Here is a 16,311-nt window from a genome sequence, read left to right on the forward strand (position 1 = left end):
GGCAATAGGATATATTCTGCATGGTTCTGCCCATCTTGTGTTTGCTACTTTGCATTTTATTTATTTATTTATTTATTTTTATTTATTTATTTATTTATTTTAATTTTTTTTTGCTGCTTTGCATTTTACAGAGCCCTTTGATGAGAAGGGCCAGACAAAGGATGCCTAAGTCCTGAGCATGCTTATGAGGCTCTTCATATCCTCCAGCCTGGTAACCAGCAAATGCAGGATTGAAACCAGTCCTGGTTTCAGGATTCCAGCTCAGGCTGCCACAGGACTACTCATCAAACATCGTCATCTTGAGTGAAGATGTTCAGTGACTTGTGATTTCTACTCCAGGCTTTGTCATCTTCATGGGCAGTGAGGCCATCTGCTTATATTTTCCCAGGTGTGTGAGGGCACCAACCGGAAATCTGAGTACACTGACAACACATCTTGATTTTATTCCGGGATTCTCGATGAAAAAGGATCCTGGGCCAGCACCCTGTGTGATTCACCTGTGCTCATTGGTGGGCTCCTTACTAGTCAACATGATGGTAAATGTCAGCCCCCTCCCTTGCTAGGTGGTCAATGAGTGAGTCTGCTCAATAATCGGATTGGGCCCCCTGATTGAAAAGTGGGTTTTTGAGGCACCTGGGTGGCTCAGTGGTTGAGCATCTGCCTTGGCTCAGGTGGTGGTGATCCTGGGGTCCTGGGATCGAGTCCCTGCTCCCTGCTTCTCCTTCTGCCTCTGTCCCTGCCTCTCTCTCTGTGTCTCTCATGAATAAATAAATAAATAAATCTTTTTTTTAAAAAGTGGATTTTGCAACATGTTTAAACATCGAGCATCTATGGGTTTAAAATACGTCAGTTCTCCTGGACACGACAGGATGAGGCTATTCATAAGAGAAAACAAGAAGAGCATGTGAATTTTCATGGAGAAATGCCAAGTGTTAATCTAGATGGAGATGAATGTCATTTGTGAGAGTTTGGCAAATAAACCCTGGGTGGTTCGGGCTTCTGTGGGCTAGCACAGCGGGCTCACCACCCCGTGTAATCAGGGCTCCAGGGAAAGGCCGCTTGGGATTCAAACAGAAGGTGCAGAAACAGACCTTCCGAACATAACCGGCCTTTGTGATTTGGGGTCTTGCGTGGACATCTTTCCTAACAGGAAAGACAACTCCTCAAATTAACAATCAGAAACACTGTTGTTTGTTTAGCGGGGCTGCTGGTCTTGTTGGTGAGTGGTGTTTTTGTCATGGTATCATCTCAGCACATACTCAGACTCCCGATTCGGTTTTATCTATTCTCCTCCTTACGTTTACCCTCCGCCATCCGCGGCAAAGAACTGGAAGTTTCTAAACAGAAACTTAGGGAGGAATGTGTCTCCTTTTGAGACTGCAGGCTTCAAAGAGTTCCCAGACGGAGCATCAGAAATAAAACGGCACAAACACGAACCTTTCCGTAAAGAGCATATTGTGCTGATTTATTATTATAGACTGCAGTTAAAAAAAATAGTTTGAGGTTAGCCTCTCCAGTTTAAAAGCACTTAACCAGGAACACTTGAACAGCTGGGCAATGATCTCTCCCTCACCTGCCCCCCCACCTCACCGAGTACTGTAAACAGCGTTTTGAGAACATTCAGTCAGTTTCTGGATATGAACAATCAAATATGTATTTGCTTCTTAAAGGGAACCATCTTCCAAATTTCCAAAGCATGCACTGTTACTTGGCATTAGGTATTTTCAAAACGATGCATTTTGTTACGGTATCGTAAGGCCAAAATAGGATACCTATTTACCAGACAGACACGTTACAACTAGAAAAAAAAAATTACAGACTTTAACCGACTGTAACGATTCCATCAGGAATGAATGGGGAAAGGCACTGCATCTCTTGCATTCCACCACACGTGTACGATATCCACTTCACATGCTTTGAATTCAAGTCCTGTCCAACGTTTAACAGCGTTTTCTACGACATACAGTCACAGGTAGGGTAATAGTCTGACACCACTCTTCCACTGCCATATTTTTCACCCAAGTGTACAATAGGTATGAATATATGCTATCAGCTTTATTTACAAGTTTATCTTGATGTTTTAGTGGAGTAAAAAAAAAATCAACTATCTCAGCCAAGAAACCAAAAAGGTTTCTTTTTGGGCTACGATTCATGTGGATAAATCACCACGTAAAAGAAATCAATGGAACCGATGTCTGACCCAATACACCTAAACTAAAATTTCTCATCCATTGAAAGTTGGCAGTGAAACTGCTATTCTCTGAATTTTATAAAGCGAAACTCTACACAGGAATTTAAGCTCGACTTCTCTTGCCAAAGCACAGGGTGGATGTTGCGGGGGGTTAGGATGCGGGGCGGCCGTGTGGCCGGTGAGATTCCCCGTGTGACTGCAGTTGTGAAAAGAGTCAGGAATCTGGAAAGGTGATGACAGATTTTTCAAATGCTCTCCCGTCTTCCCAAAAGATGTAAAACTAACAGTGGCGTAACTCTATACACGAACAAAGGTTAGTTCTGAAAATCAGTAAGTATACATGCACAAACATTAGAACATGAGGGGGGAGAAAATGAAACACTACAAATCCCACATTGCCTCGTTCTCGTTTTCACGTTTCTGCCCCAGACACTTGGTGGCACCGCGGTGCCTCTGCCTAACAGGAGAGAGAGCCTACCCCGCAGGCTGGCTGGAAACAGAAGGCTCTCCCCACACCCAGGGATGAAGCTGCCCTTGACGAAAACAGAACCTACTGGAAAAGAACAAGTAGGGAACGCTACCATTATCAGTCTTCCCGAGACGTGCCCAAATGTCCTTGTGCGATCACCTCAAACTCAGTGATGGGCTCAGGACATTCCCGGAAGCCACGGACACCGGCAGAGGCGCAGCATCAGGACCAGGAGTCGGAGCCCCGATTCTCTTCTGAGCAACATGAACTGGAGTTTCTGCCACCGGGATCACGGCTCTCACCTCCCGGGTCGTGAGCGGCCACTTCCACAGTACAAGATTTCTCCCCGTGGGTGTGATTCAGAATACTTCTTCTCCCCTGGGGGAAGGGCCAGTTCAGCTTAAGTGGAGAGGCGCGTACTCCGGCCTTCTGGTCTGGATGATTTTGGGCTTGGGTCTCTTCATCCTCTCTGCCTCGTCGTCTTCTTCGTTCTCCTGATCGCTCTCGCAGACGTGGACCACCACGCTGGGGGTGGTGTCGGTCGCTGCGTGCAATTCATACTTTTCCCCTGGAGGAGGAGGACAAATGACAGGGTAAGGCAGGCAGGGGCCAGAGGGCACGAGCAAAATGGGGAAAAAAGCATGGAGGGGTCTGACTGGCCAAGATGCTGCGGCTATTCAGTGGGGATTGAGGGACACGGCCAGATCTGCTCTGGATTGGCATTCCTTAGGTGGCTTTAGCAGAAAAAAAAAATATATATATATATATATATATGTGTAGATAGATACACACAAATATAATATAAAAATGTATATATATAAATATAATAAGTTTTAAATAGATATAGATATAGTCACCATTACGTATTACTCTGCTTTTAAACACTGTGAACAGAGGTGTATGGAAAGGGGCGCCTGGGTGGCTCAGCGGTTGAGCATCTGCCTTGGGCTCAGGTCGTGATCTTGGAGACCCGGGATCGAGTCCCACATTGGGCTCCCTGCACGGAGCCTGCTTCTCCCTCTACCTCTCTCTCTGTGTCTCTCATGAATAAATAAATAAAATATTTTTTTAAAAAAGAGGAGTATGGAAAGAGTGTATTTTATTTATTTATCTATCTATTTATTTGAATGTGAGAGGCAGGCAGAGGGAAAGGAAGAAAGAGAATCCCAAGCAGGCTCCACGCCCAGCACGGAGCCCAACTTGGGGCTCATCTCGCCATCCTGAGACGGTGACCTGGGTGGAAGTCAAGAGTCAGACACTTAGCTGATTGAGCCACTCAAGTGCCCCAAGGGCTGTATTTTTAATTACACTTAACCTGTTCACCGGGCCTCCTAAAATTATCCAGATGACTCCCCAGCGAGGTGTGAGGAGTGAGCATTCAGGCAAAGACAGTGCATGGATAAAACACATTAGGAAGGGCCACCTCGAGCCTCCCCCTCTCAAGGCTCTGGGGGGACAGCACACACTGGGGACAGGAGGTGTAATTATGGCTGGTCTGAACCAGGCGCTCCGAAAACATTTCTGACCGCAGCATCCCTTCTCAGAGGACAACTTTCACCCCCGGGAGCCGGGAGTGTCCTGCAGTTCTGTGTCAGCCTGAGTTTGGCCAGGTTTGGTCCAGTTCAGGTGGCTCTGGCCCAGCAAGGGTGGGACGGATGAGTCTTCTGTAACTGAGAAGCAATCTATGGTGCGGGTCTGGCTGCATCTTAAGGGCTGAGGGAGGCAGTTGGCCAACCCGTGGGCTGTGAGCACTCAGGAGCCAGAGCCCATGGACACACTTTTTCATATCCCCGTGACCTTCCGATGATAGTGACTCTGACCTCACCAAGTTGATTACCTGAGTGCAAGGCAAGTTATTGACCTAGTGCACAGGACACAGGCCCGACGAGTGTCACCTAGTTTTACTAATGTTTACAAATAGAGCGGGGATCATTACTGGTGGGAAGTTGGGTGTAGTCGAAATGCTATGATTTAAACAGGTAGGGGGACGAGGGTTTGCTTCAGTTGGCTCTACCCTCCTGGGGGTGCTGGGGTGGGTTTGCCTCTAGCCTGATTCTGGACCTGCCTCATGCTACTCTGGGGACTCTTGGGAACACGCAAAGTTTTTTCTCTATCTGGAATATCAGTGCAAGTGGCTTTGAAAAGGTGGGCGAGTCTCAGCTCTCTTAGAGAGGGAATGAAGGTGGAGGGTCACAAGATCACGTTGGTCAGGATCCTTATCTACCTACGGACTGGCCACAATCCAGAAAGCTTTGGCATCGGGCCACATTTGCAAAATCTTTGCAAAGTACAGCCAAATAAGAATGTGGTTCTAGCTCACCGTTAAGCAAATGAAGGGTGAGTGGGTTTTATTATGTCTAGTTTCTGAAGAGGCTTCTCAAATTAGCCTTCTGTAAAGGAGTGGTAGATTCTGGAATGTGAAGAATTGTCCCTAGCAGCACTTCTTGGCTCTGGAGCAGTTTGTCATCTCCCCAGGTGGAGGTCCCATTTCTTCTCTCTAGAATCTAGGTGGACTCCACCCGTCAGCTCTGCTAATGTGCCTGAGCCAGGAGCTGCTGGGAGGAGCTCCCGTTTCCTCAGATTGGCCATCCTGACCCTGACCTTCACGCCACCATTACCAGTAAGTAACGTGATTCTTGCTCACTCCCACAGAGGGAATTTCCGCCGGGGCAGTGTGTTCAGAAATGTAATCTTTTCAACATGAAACTGCTGATGGTCCAAGAAATAAAACCCTCAATCCAAAGGAACATGCTCAGATTGCTGGTCAAGGAGAAAGGAGAAGCTGATGGCCTCAGCATTTATTACATTTTCTCTATGGATAGGGCAGGAGGGTGCGCTCGAACCACTTGACGCCCCTTGCACCTGCCCACTCACCACACCCTAGCAGGTAAGACAGGAACCACCCACATTTTATTGCTTCCAAAAATCATGTACTGGGCGCTGCCCATGGGCCAGGCACTGTTTGAAGTGCTTTCTACCTCTACTGCTCACCACTCCACTGGGTAATACCCATTCTGTGGAGAAGACTGAGGCCAGGGCACCTGTTATCTCCCTGAATACTCACACCTGATGTCGCATCAGAGGACTGGAACCTCTACTTTTCTCTGGCAAGTCAGCAGGGGAGCACCCCAATGGGGCCAAGTGGGGGCATGCATGACCGGGGCTCTCCTCTCCTCTCTATGGTTCTCTTGAACATTTAAAAGGGCCGGTGAGAATCAGATCAATGGATGAAACCACCTTGACCAGAAATGAAATTCCTAGCCACAAGGATATGGCTGTTCCCTGCGGCAGGTGAGCATCTCTGTCTCGGCCCTCCAGCAGTTTCCCACCATCTCCTTTCCCGCTCCCACCCAAGGGCACAGCTTACCTGGCCCTAGCTTGGAGATAGCGTATAACAGATCATAATTTATGACGGGAGTAGCATCTTCCACTTGTTTCCAACCAACCGGCGGCGAGGCAGGAGGAGAGATCAGAAACTGCTTGTCTGGATTTGGGGGAGCCAGGTGGGAACTTCCTATGTGTAAAGTCTGAGGAGAGAAAGAAACACAGGTGGATGTTTCTTGAGGAAAGAACCCAAGCGATGCAATGGCACCTAGGGATACCTTGTGGAGGACAGGTGAGAAAGGACAAGCCCAGGTCTGGGCAGCAGAACGTGTGCCCAGGACGTGTGCTCAAGGATGGCTCGTGATACGGTCTATACGGAGAAGGTGACGGGTTACGGTGCTAACCTGATTAGAGCCCCCTCCCAGGACTGGGACCCACAGGCACAGGGATGGCAAGGGATTACCACTGACCCAGACTGATGGAAAAATAGTACAGTTTTAGTAGAAATGGAAAAATAAAGCACTGTTGTTGAGGTCAGAGGGATTTCAGAATCCATTTCTTCCAGCTCCTCATATCAGAGACATAACAGAAGCTCCAAAAAGCTAAGCAACAGCCCCAAGATAATAGAGTTTCTCAGGGACATCAGGGTGGCTCAGTCAGTTAAACATCTGCTTTTGGCTCGGGTCATGATCTCCGGGTCCTAGAATTGAGCCCCGCGTCAGGCTCCCTGCTCAGTGAGGAGTCAGCTTGTCTCTCTCCTTCTGTCCCTCCTCCCCGGCTCGTGCTCTCCTCTCTCAAATAAATAAAATCTTAAAAAAAAAAAAATAGAGTTTCTCAGGAGCCAAAGCAGGAATGGGGACCCCTGGACTCCTGCCCATCCAGTGGTACCCCACAATTCCCTCCCTCTGGGCCTCCAAATCAGATGCCATAACGAGGAAGGGGAAAAAAGATCCACCTTCCAGGAGATTAAAAAAAAAAAAAAAAATAACATGAAACAATAACCCATGATGCTAGTTTGGGCTTAGAAGTTCTATCAGTGGTTAGAGGGGAATCCAGAAAGGCACTACATCTTTCTTATCAGTTGCGGTTTTCTTTGTATTTTAATTTTCACGAGGAGCATGCATTTACTTGAGTAAATCAGAAAAAGTTGCGGAGGGACTAGGTAATTATCCAGAACCTGACCAAATGCAGAAAGAGGTGTACTCACAACGAAGAATCCGAGGTCAGAACCCGTGCCTCCCAGAGGCCACCAGGGGGCAGCGCATCCCAGCTCTAATTTACCCCTCAGGGCGCCAGGGAGCCCTCCTCCTCCCAGTCAGGAAGCCTCCCTACCAGGTCTGTTCCTACACAGGCCTGGGAGCTCAGAACCCCAACGCGGGGGGGGGGTGGGGGGTGGGGGGGGGTGGGGCGGGGGGGGGGTTGCAGCTTTAATCAGAAAGCAGCATCCAAGAAGCTCCTTCCCCTTGGACCCTGGATCACCGTTCTATAATCATATAGGACTTTGTGAGCTGCCTTGACAATGGGTCACCTATCATTGAAGTTTGGAGGGAGTATCTGGCTTTGGCTCAGGGCGTGATCCCGGGTCCTGGGATCAAGTCTCTCATAGGGCTCCCCGCAGGAAGCCTGTTTCTTTGCCTCTCTGTGTCTCTCATGAAGAAAGAAAGAAGAAAGAAAGAAAGGAAGGAAGGAAGGAAGGAAGAAAGGAAGGAAGGAAGGAAGGAAGGGTTGGAAGGAGGAGGACAAGTGAGGGGAGAGCTGGACATGTGGCGAGCAAGAGAAAAAAAGCAAAACCCTTCACAGCCCTTGAGGGCCCTGGGGCCAGAACTCCTGCTACCAGGAGGATCTCTTAGCCTTTGCTCCCTGTCTGGTTAACTCATTTTTTCCTTTCCAGCCAGGCCTGGCAGCCTGCGCTGAAGCACATGCCCCCACTTGCAAACTGCTGATTCTCCACGGAGCGGAGCTCGGCGCTGCTCAGAACCTGTACAGAGTGGGGACCCATTCAGGTCTGCTCTCCGTCTGGGACATGTCATTAGCCCCGACCCTTGAGCAAATCCCTGGGAACCTGCTGCACGGGATCTTGGAGTGCTAGAGTCTCCAGGCCCACAGCCTTGCACGCCATCAACCACCTTCTGGATGAGCAGGAAAGGTTCACCCAGTGTTACTCAGACCAAGGTCAGGGACCATTTCTGAGGTCGCTTGCTTTCAACCATATGCTGATGTTTTCTTAAGATAGGGAGGCACTGAAGATTTAGAGTATGAACTTAGCCTTTTTCAAAATGAATTCTTCGAGTTTTAAATCAATGCAGGAGGGCAGCCCCGGTGGCGCAGTGGTTTAGCGCCACCTTCAGCCCAGGGTGTGATCCTGGAGGTCAGGTTCCCTGCATGGAGCCTGTTTCTCCCTCTGCCTGTGTCTCTGCCTCTCTCTCTCTATCTCGCTCATGAATAAATAAATTTAAAAAAATAAATCAATGCATGAGGTACACATTGACTGGGAAGGTTGTCCATCATACGTGGCTACATAAAAGAGAAGGCTGTAGAAACCCCACCGTTTTGTGCAAGAAAATGAACTACTCTGTGTGTTTGCATATGTGAAAAAGAAAGTGTGCAAGGGTTCACACTAGATTTTCAAAAGTGGTTACATTAGGGGGAAGGCTTTGGAGGGAGGGTGGGGAAACGTTATTTATTCAACTTTAGGGACTTTTGTGTTATACTTGGGTTGTTTCGATATCTCGTGTTGCTTTTGTCACTCAAATGACAACATAGACATGCTTTAAAAAAGGGTGTAGAAGAATGTTCGTTGCAGCATTACCTGTGACAGTGAAAAATCGGAAAACAAGAGAAACGTCTAGTAAAGACTGGCTAAATGTGTCCTGAAGTATCTACATGGGAGACTATTATGTGCCTGTTATAAGGATCTTTTTAAAAAAAATTTTAATGTTGTGGTAAAATGATCATGGATGACGATACATGGTAAAAAAAAGAATGAATGGAATAGGAGATGCTTTGTAATTTCAATATTGCAGCCAAAATGCATATCGTAAAAAGGTCAATGTTATAACATAATCGATGTATAAAAGCTACCTTTCAAAGGGGGGAGAGGGAGAAGCATGCATGTCCATGGATCCAACTCACCTGGGCAAAATATAATTTCATTTCCTTTCCGAGAAATTCAGTCTTATGCAGCTGGAGCCTGGCATCTGCTGCAGATAAGGGGTTGCTGAAGTTTATTCGGACTCGTTTGAAGCTCTTAAAATACTGAAAGGTGATATCCTTGTCGTATGTCCTAAAGAGGGATTCAAATTTGGCCTGAAAAGTAAAAGCAAAAATAAAAGGAGTTAGAACATCCCGGCGTAGGAGTCTTGTCGACTCCCATTACGTTTCTTCTTGAGGAAGTGGACTGCTATCATTTCGAGAACACTCCCCAAGTTCTTTCTTAGAGAAATCAGAGACCCAGCCTTTCCTCTCTGAGGAAGATTTGCTCTTTCTGCCCTTTTAATTCCAGGACGGGTGATTTCAGAAGAAAGTAAGAATGTATGATTTATTAAATTCATTTAATCAGAACAAGTACCAATACTTAAACACCTCTTAGAGTCACAGAAACAGTCTTTTTAAAGCAGAGACAGACGAAAAAATAAATAAATAAAATAAATTAAAAAAGTAGAGACAGATGACATTCCAGGGAGGTCCGGCTTGGTGATTTGTCACCACCCCCATCTCGGTCTGGCAGTTCCTAATGTCCAACAACCTTCCCCAGCCCCGTGAATTCCCATCCCACTGCTCAGTTTGGGGTGTTGCAGTGTGCATTGGATATTCTTTAGGGCTTAAGAACACCGAAGGCTGATTTGCAAACGAAAAATTGTATTGCACTGGGAAACAGCGAAGTTAATAAGAAACCTTGCGTTTCTTCATGTACAGGAAGAGGTTTAAGAAGAAATCTCCCTATTGTTTTCCCACTTGGTCTGTTACTTTTTAACCCACTAAAATAATACTAGCTTAAAAATTAAGGTTCTGCAAATGGACCCATTTCTGCAGGCTGGCTTTCACATGTGTTCGTTTCTAGCTCCAGTGTTACAAAGGCCAGTGAAAATCATGAAACAGCGTGAGCTCTCAGAATGGAAATGCCCAAGTTCAAGGGTGTCAGGCTTTGATTCAGGAGCAAGCTCAGCAGCCTTCTGGGAAAAGCTCTTTGGAGAGCCCCCTGCCGTGCTGGGTCCTGGGAGGGGGTGTCAGCAGGAGGCGGTGGGGGGAGCTGGGAGGGAGTTGACAGGCTGTCGAAACTTCCAGAGAGACTGTATGGGCTTGGAGGCATTGTGCTTTCTGAGTCTCTTTTTCCAGACTGAGGGCAGGTTGTGGGAACTCTGTGAAAGGCAGAAAGGGCTGGCTGAGGGTCCGCTGGGAGCAGCGTGCCTTCTACAAAGGGAATCCACGCAGAAGAAGAGGTGGAGGGGGCCCATCAAGTTCTTTGCAAACCTGTGGAAAGCATGGTGTCTGCAGAGGGGCCAGAGGACGGCTTATAAGAGGGGAGAACATTTTCAAGAATATTTGGTGCTTAAAAAAACAAAACAAAAAAAAAAAAGAATATTCGGTGCTAGAGAGAGGTGAGGGAATGGGATCTCCAGGTGCCAGCTGTTGCACAGGCAGGACAGGACCTGAGCTCCAGCCTGTCTCCACTGGGCAGGTTGGGGGGTGGGGAGGGGTGGGAACAACTCACAGACTTCCCCTCTTTGGATTCCATGGCTTTTCTTTAGTTTATGAGAATTTCCGAGGGGTTTTGCAGAGGGGCGAAGAATGAGAACAATGCGCAGCAGATGCTTCGCGGAGGATTTCATCTGGCTGCATGTGACTTTTTCTCCACCTCTCCCGAGCATGAGGACGGGCAAGTTTCTGGCACAGAGTATGGGCATAAATTTGGAATTTTGCATGACCTCATCAATAGGCATTGTGACCAACTGCTTCGTTTTGAAGTTATGATTCAGAATTTAGGGGGGATGACTTTGAGGAATATTTTTAGAATACAAGTCAGGGCTCAGGACCAGAACACAAGGCAAGGCACAGTATCTGCTAAATCCGTATTACTGTGATACCGTTCTCCTATAAAATAATCTTATTTGTTCCAATAACTGATACCTGGTTATTATTACAGTTGTTGGATGGCATCGCTCTTTGATTAATTAAATAAATAATGAGTTTTGACTCACACAAGGCTAATATGAAATACATGGGCTCTGTAGGCTTTTCATACATACAGTGTGCTCTGATATCTAGTTCAAACACCACAGTCCCGGCTCACAGGCGTCATACACAATTATGGAATTAGATTTAATTAAAAAAAAAAAAACAGCAACAATGACACAAAACCTTCACAGGCTTCAATATGGTGCTGAGTATAAAGCATGGAACACGAAGACCATCCCCAAACAGAACACAAAGAATTCATTCATATACGATACTGTTAAAGATCAATTAGACAGCTGGGTAGCTACTGATGGAAATCTTACATCTTAATCAAATGAAGAAGAAAAGCATAGTAATTAAAACGACTAATTATACTAATTACCATCAATGGGAGCTGCTTCCCAGGAGGTACACTTATCCCCGCACTTAAGTTATTTATCCAGTTTTATTATTTGCTATGGCTGCATTTTCTCTGCGAAAGACTTGAAAACTTGAGGACAGGCCCTTGTAATTACTACAAACATACAAACATCTTTATGCTACTTACTTCCTAAGATAAAACTAAATTATTCTGATCTCTGGATGTCAAAGTGGACCGCTCTATCCACTGTCAGAAAAAGCTTCCCTCCAAAAGTTTACTTACAGCCTACGGAGGATGAAAAACGCAGCATTAAAACTAGTTGCATTACTAGTCGGTCAAGGGACCTGGATGTTTTCAAATATTGAGAGCTTTCAAAATTCCTTCGCAGTTAATTCCTCAGGCAACAGCTTTTGACTGATAAAGCTACAAGTATTTTGGACTTATCTCCAAACCCCCAAACCCACAAGACAGCCACATCACACCCCTGCAAATATTTCAGTTAATAGTCTCAATTAACAGAAGGCTTTGCAAACCCTCAAAAATCACATTAGATTTAGAAGCCTTACCCTGGTTTCACTTTCGCTGAAGATATCACTGTTTGCCACACAGGCAATCAGAGAACTAAAACTGTAGTTAAAATTTCTAAAGTGCATCTTGCTTTCCTACAGTGAAAGCGCTAAGCGGTTCAGGCAGTCAAGCCCCAAGTGAGGTTCCTTTGCAAGAGGCTGTAAGTTCTTTCTCCAGCCAGCCCTTATAAAAGCACCGAAAGTCCAGCCCCCTGGGATTAAAAAAAAAAAAAAAAAAAAAAAAAGGCACAGCTTTCAGAGCATCCTGTTTGGACAGCAAATTCCTGAGTCAAGTCCTGCATGCTTTCAGGCAGACAGAGACAGAGTCTAAGTTTCTACTGGAAAGAGGTGACGTCAACACCTTAGTCATTTTCCCTATGCTAATTAACTTTGCTTGGGGAGGGGATGGAAAAAACAGCCAAGGTTTGCCTTGCAGCTGCTTTATCAACCCCTCTTGGAGCATAGTTTCCATTGGTAGTAATTCCATTCAGCCACTCAGACACCATGCTCCTCAGCTGAATGGGACGATCCTTCTTAAGATGGAAAATGTTACAGAAGAAAAATGAGGAAGGTCCCAGCAGTAAACAGTCATTAGCCTCTAGGGGAGTTTCGGGCCTTTGGGAGACCTGGAAACCCAAGTCCTGACTAGTTGTTTGATCCCTATAATTCCCTGAAAACCTCAAAGTTTCGTGTTGGGGTATTAGGGAAAACATTTTGAAATCTTTCTTGGTCAGTGAACCCTGTTTTTAAAGAAAAAGTGGAATTCATTTTGAAATATGGCTTTTTTTTTTCCTTTTTTCCTAATTGAACTTTACTGGATGAATGTCCCAATTCCCGCTTGTATTCCGCGGTGGGAACGTGGGAAGAGATTCTCAAGCAATCCTGGGATTTTTTTCACTGGAAAAACCTTATTATTGTAATTTGGGAACTAGGAATAGGCAAGGCTTTGATCATTTTTCTAACAGCTATAGGATTCAGAAAAAGATACAAAAGCATTTTAGAGAATCTAGGCTGTGAAGCTGAGAAAAGAAACATTGCGGGCAGTTGTCTTGCTCTGAGACACATAGACAAAGTTTTGCTATTGTTGCTGCTGTTGTTGTCCTTGTTGTTTAATAGGAAAGGAAGAAGAAATGGGAAGAATGTATGCTATGTTGAAAAGTTAGTTCAGGGGTGCCTGGGTGGCTCAGTGGTAAAGTGTCTGACTTCAGCTCAGGTCATGATCTTGGGGTCCTGGGATCAGGCCCTGAGGCTCCATGCTCACCAGGGAGACTGCTTCTCCCTCTGCTTGCCCCTCCCACCCTGCTTCTGTTCTGTGTCAAATAAATAAATAAATAAATAAATAAATAAATAAATAAATAAAATCTAAGTAAATAAATAAATACATAAAGTTCAGCTGGCCACTTTTTCAGTGTGGAGAAGCATACTGGGATGGCACGATGCCAGTTCTTTCCAAAGGCTGGAACTCTGAAGTTCTAAGCACTTTCTCTGTTTAGATCCCTTGGCAGCCTGGGTCCTAGGTCCTTTCCAATCTCCCCAATTTCATTATCACCTAAAGGCACTCAATTTACTTACAAAAGCACTCTCCAGTCTAGAGGCACACAGAGACATCTCCTAAGCTTCCCAAACTTAAACAGAACCCGGCCATTCACATGTAAAAATGAACTTCAGAGGATCATTAAAGTCAGCCAATAATAAAAAGAATATACACGATGGAGAAAAAACAAACCAGAGCATTTATCCCTCCAAAAAAGGAAAAGCAAAGTCTTCTCGGATGAATGAGTGTTGCTTAATTTCAATGCACGCTGCCTTGCTGCCAACTGCAGAGTTATGTAAGAAACCAGTTATGGTGTTTGCTTTGCCAAATTACCCATAACTCCCAACCTGAAAAGATCTAAATGCATATATTCTAAAAAAGTTTGGGACACTGTGAATAGTACCGGTATGCATCAAACATCAAGGGGAAGTGGTCACGTGAGCTGGTGCTTGGCGATGGGGAGGGTGTGCTCGGGTGTGCTGCTTGTTCAGCGTGGTCTGCAATGGGCCTCATGACACCTACAGGCTCTGGTGGTGGTAGTGTGGGTATGCCAGGTGTCGGTGGAGGGTGGGGGTGCTGAGCGGAAACAGAGGGGGTAGGTAGAAGACACAGAACCACCTTCCCCTCCTCCAGAGAGGCTGGGGATGGCTCTGAGGTGCACTCTCCCCCAGCACCCCACCAGCTCCAACCCCTAGCCTCTCCTTTTCTCTTTCTCCGGGAGTCCTTCACAAATAGAGTTACAATGTGATCAGAGGAGGAAGAAGAGGCTAATTTCTCCGTCTTCATCATCATCTTCTTCTTCTTTTATTTATTTATTAAGATTTTATTTATTTATTCATGAGAGACAGAGAGAGAGGCAGAGACACAGGCAGAGGGAGATGCAGGCTCCCTGTAGGGAGCCCGATGTGGGACTCGATCCTGGGACTCCAGGATCACGCTCTGGGCCGAAGGCAGGCACCAAACCGCTGAGCCACCCAGGGATCCCATCTTCTTCTTTTTTTAAAATCATGAGATGAGGTTCCAGATCAGTTTGTGTGGGCAGATCTGAAACATTTGTATTCCTCTGAGACCAGAGTCCTGTGCTCCCCGGATTTATAATTTTTGTTTCATTATATGGATGAAAACAACAACAACAAAAGAATAGTGTTGAAGACTGTTCATCTGTCTTTGCTCAAAGCAACAGACGATCCATGATCGATCTTTCAGTAGGCTGCCCCACCAGGAGCCTCATAAAATGTGTAATTCCGTATCTGCCTTTGAATGGATTTCAAGCCCATTTGAACCCAATTTTGAACCCGAGGGCTCCCATTTTTACATCAAGAAGGGGAGCTCAAAATGGTGGCCAACTGTCTGGAGGTTGAAAAGAATGCTCTCTGGCAAAACTCACCGGGTCACAAGAGCGACCAGGGCATTGGACCAGGAGAAGGGCACATAGGGCCCACCAGCACAGGCTTCCTGGGCTCCAGCCTTGGCTGGCCAAGTGGAGAGACACCTGTCGCTGCCCCCAGAGGTAACACTGCTGCAAGCTCATCTCGGTTTCCCTTCCTCTGCTAATCTGACAGCTCTCCTTAGGAATGTCTGCTCTTCTACTGCGTGTCTATTATACGTGAACTTGGATTTCTGGATGTCCTATGCCAAAGAATTACGTTGTCAATAGTGATTTTCCTCATGGAGGATAAAAATTCTTCCAAAACAAGTATTAAAAGGGTTGTCTTTTTCCCAAATGTACCTCCCTTGCCATTTGGGAGACAAGTACATTCTTGATTCTTGTTTGCTAGTCGGATATAAGTGATTTGAAGACAGCAGTGCCTAATGTCTCATTAGAGCTCTTGAAAAGCATACTAAAACTTGCACTTAAAATAGTAACACTGACACCAGAAGTTAAAGAAGAGATGAAATGCTTTAGTCAACTGAAAGCCTTAGATGGTTTGCATTTCTTCCATTCGTATCATAAAAATCCTAAATGAATCTCTTTAACTTGCATTTGCTTGCTCTGGCTCCACGCACTTAGAGCATATTTTCACTAAGAAGTTTTCTATTTTCAGTGGGGGAAAAATGGAGATTTATGTTGAATTCCACTATTCCTGTTGCAGCATTCCTCAGGCAAGAGTTAGGATGACCTCAGCCCGTCCTTATAAACCCCAAGGAGTTTACAACTATGCCAAGAATGTGCCACCGGGGAAACTTTCTACAAACCGACCAGCAAGGGAAACTGAGTTTGGACTTTGATGTGCAAACCAAAGCAGAGCAAAGAATGAGGCAACCTGCGAAAAGATTGAGGGGTGGGGTGGGGCGTGTGGGGAATGACACACCTGGCTGAGATAAAAGGTGTCATTTTAAAGAGCATTTATCTTGAATGCTAGTAGAACTTGCGGTTTGGTTGACTTTTTAGCTTCTGAGATAATGGAATTCTTTGTCACTTTATATTGGTAGCCCTTCTCTCTATAATGTGGAGCTTTGTTCTTCCAACCTACGCTACTATACAATGGAAAAACACAGGGGCTCACTCTGATTCCTCTGTATCATTTTCCGGCCTAAAAGATGTTATTAACTAAGGGGAGTGTCCTTGTCCTCAGCTTGTAAACCGCATTAATATCAAATTCAGAGTTGTGGTAGGATCAAACAATGTGATGTAAGGCGGAGTGCCTAGCACAGCGCCTGAAACACAACTGGTAGTTGTGTGTTAGCTGT

The 16,311-nt window shown here is 45.8% G+C and overlaps 1 protein-coding gene across 6 annotated transcripts in view; it reads right to left on the reverse strand.

Annotated features, from left to right (window-relative positions):
• Positions 1 to 1,438: 1,438 nt before the first annotated feature.
• The window catches only part of RCAN1 (regulator of calcineurin 1), a 94,928-nt gene continuing 80,055 nt past the window's right edge, over positions 1,439 to 16,311 (reverse strand). For 4 of the 6 annotated variants that reach the window (XM_077879119.1, XM_077879116.1, XM_077879120.1 and 1 more), the window contains exons 2-4: positions 9,117 to 9,290; positions 6,028 to 6,187; positions 1,439 to 3,228 (exon numbers count right to left, since the gene is read on the reverse strand). In XM_077879119.1, coding sequence (XP_077735245.1) covers positions 3,056 to 3,228; positions 6,028 to 6,187; positions 9,117 to 9,290 — 507 coding nt within the window. In that variant the 3' untranslated portion in view covers positions 1,439 to 3,055. Of the gene's footprint in view, positions 3,229 to 6,027; positions 6,188 to 9,116; positions 9,291 to 10,695; positions 10,735 to 12,086; positions 12,258 to 16,311 lie in introns of those variants that run through there. The other 2 variants (XM_077879117.1, XM_077879118.1) reach the window with 2 other exon arrangements.

Source organism: Canis aureus, chromosome 30 (assembly GCF_053574225.1).
Source record: "Canis aureus isolate CA01 chromosome 30, VMU_Caureus_v.1.0, whole genome shotgun sequence".
Lineage (NCBI taxonomy): Eukaryota > Metazoa > Chordata > Mammalia > Carnivora > Canidae > Canis > Canis aureus.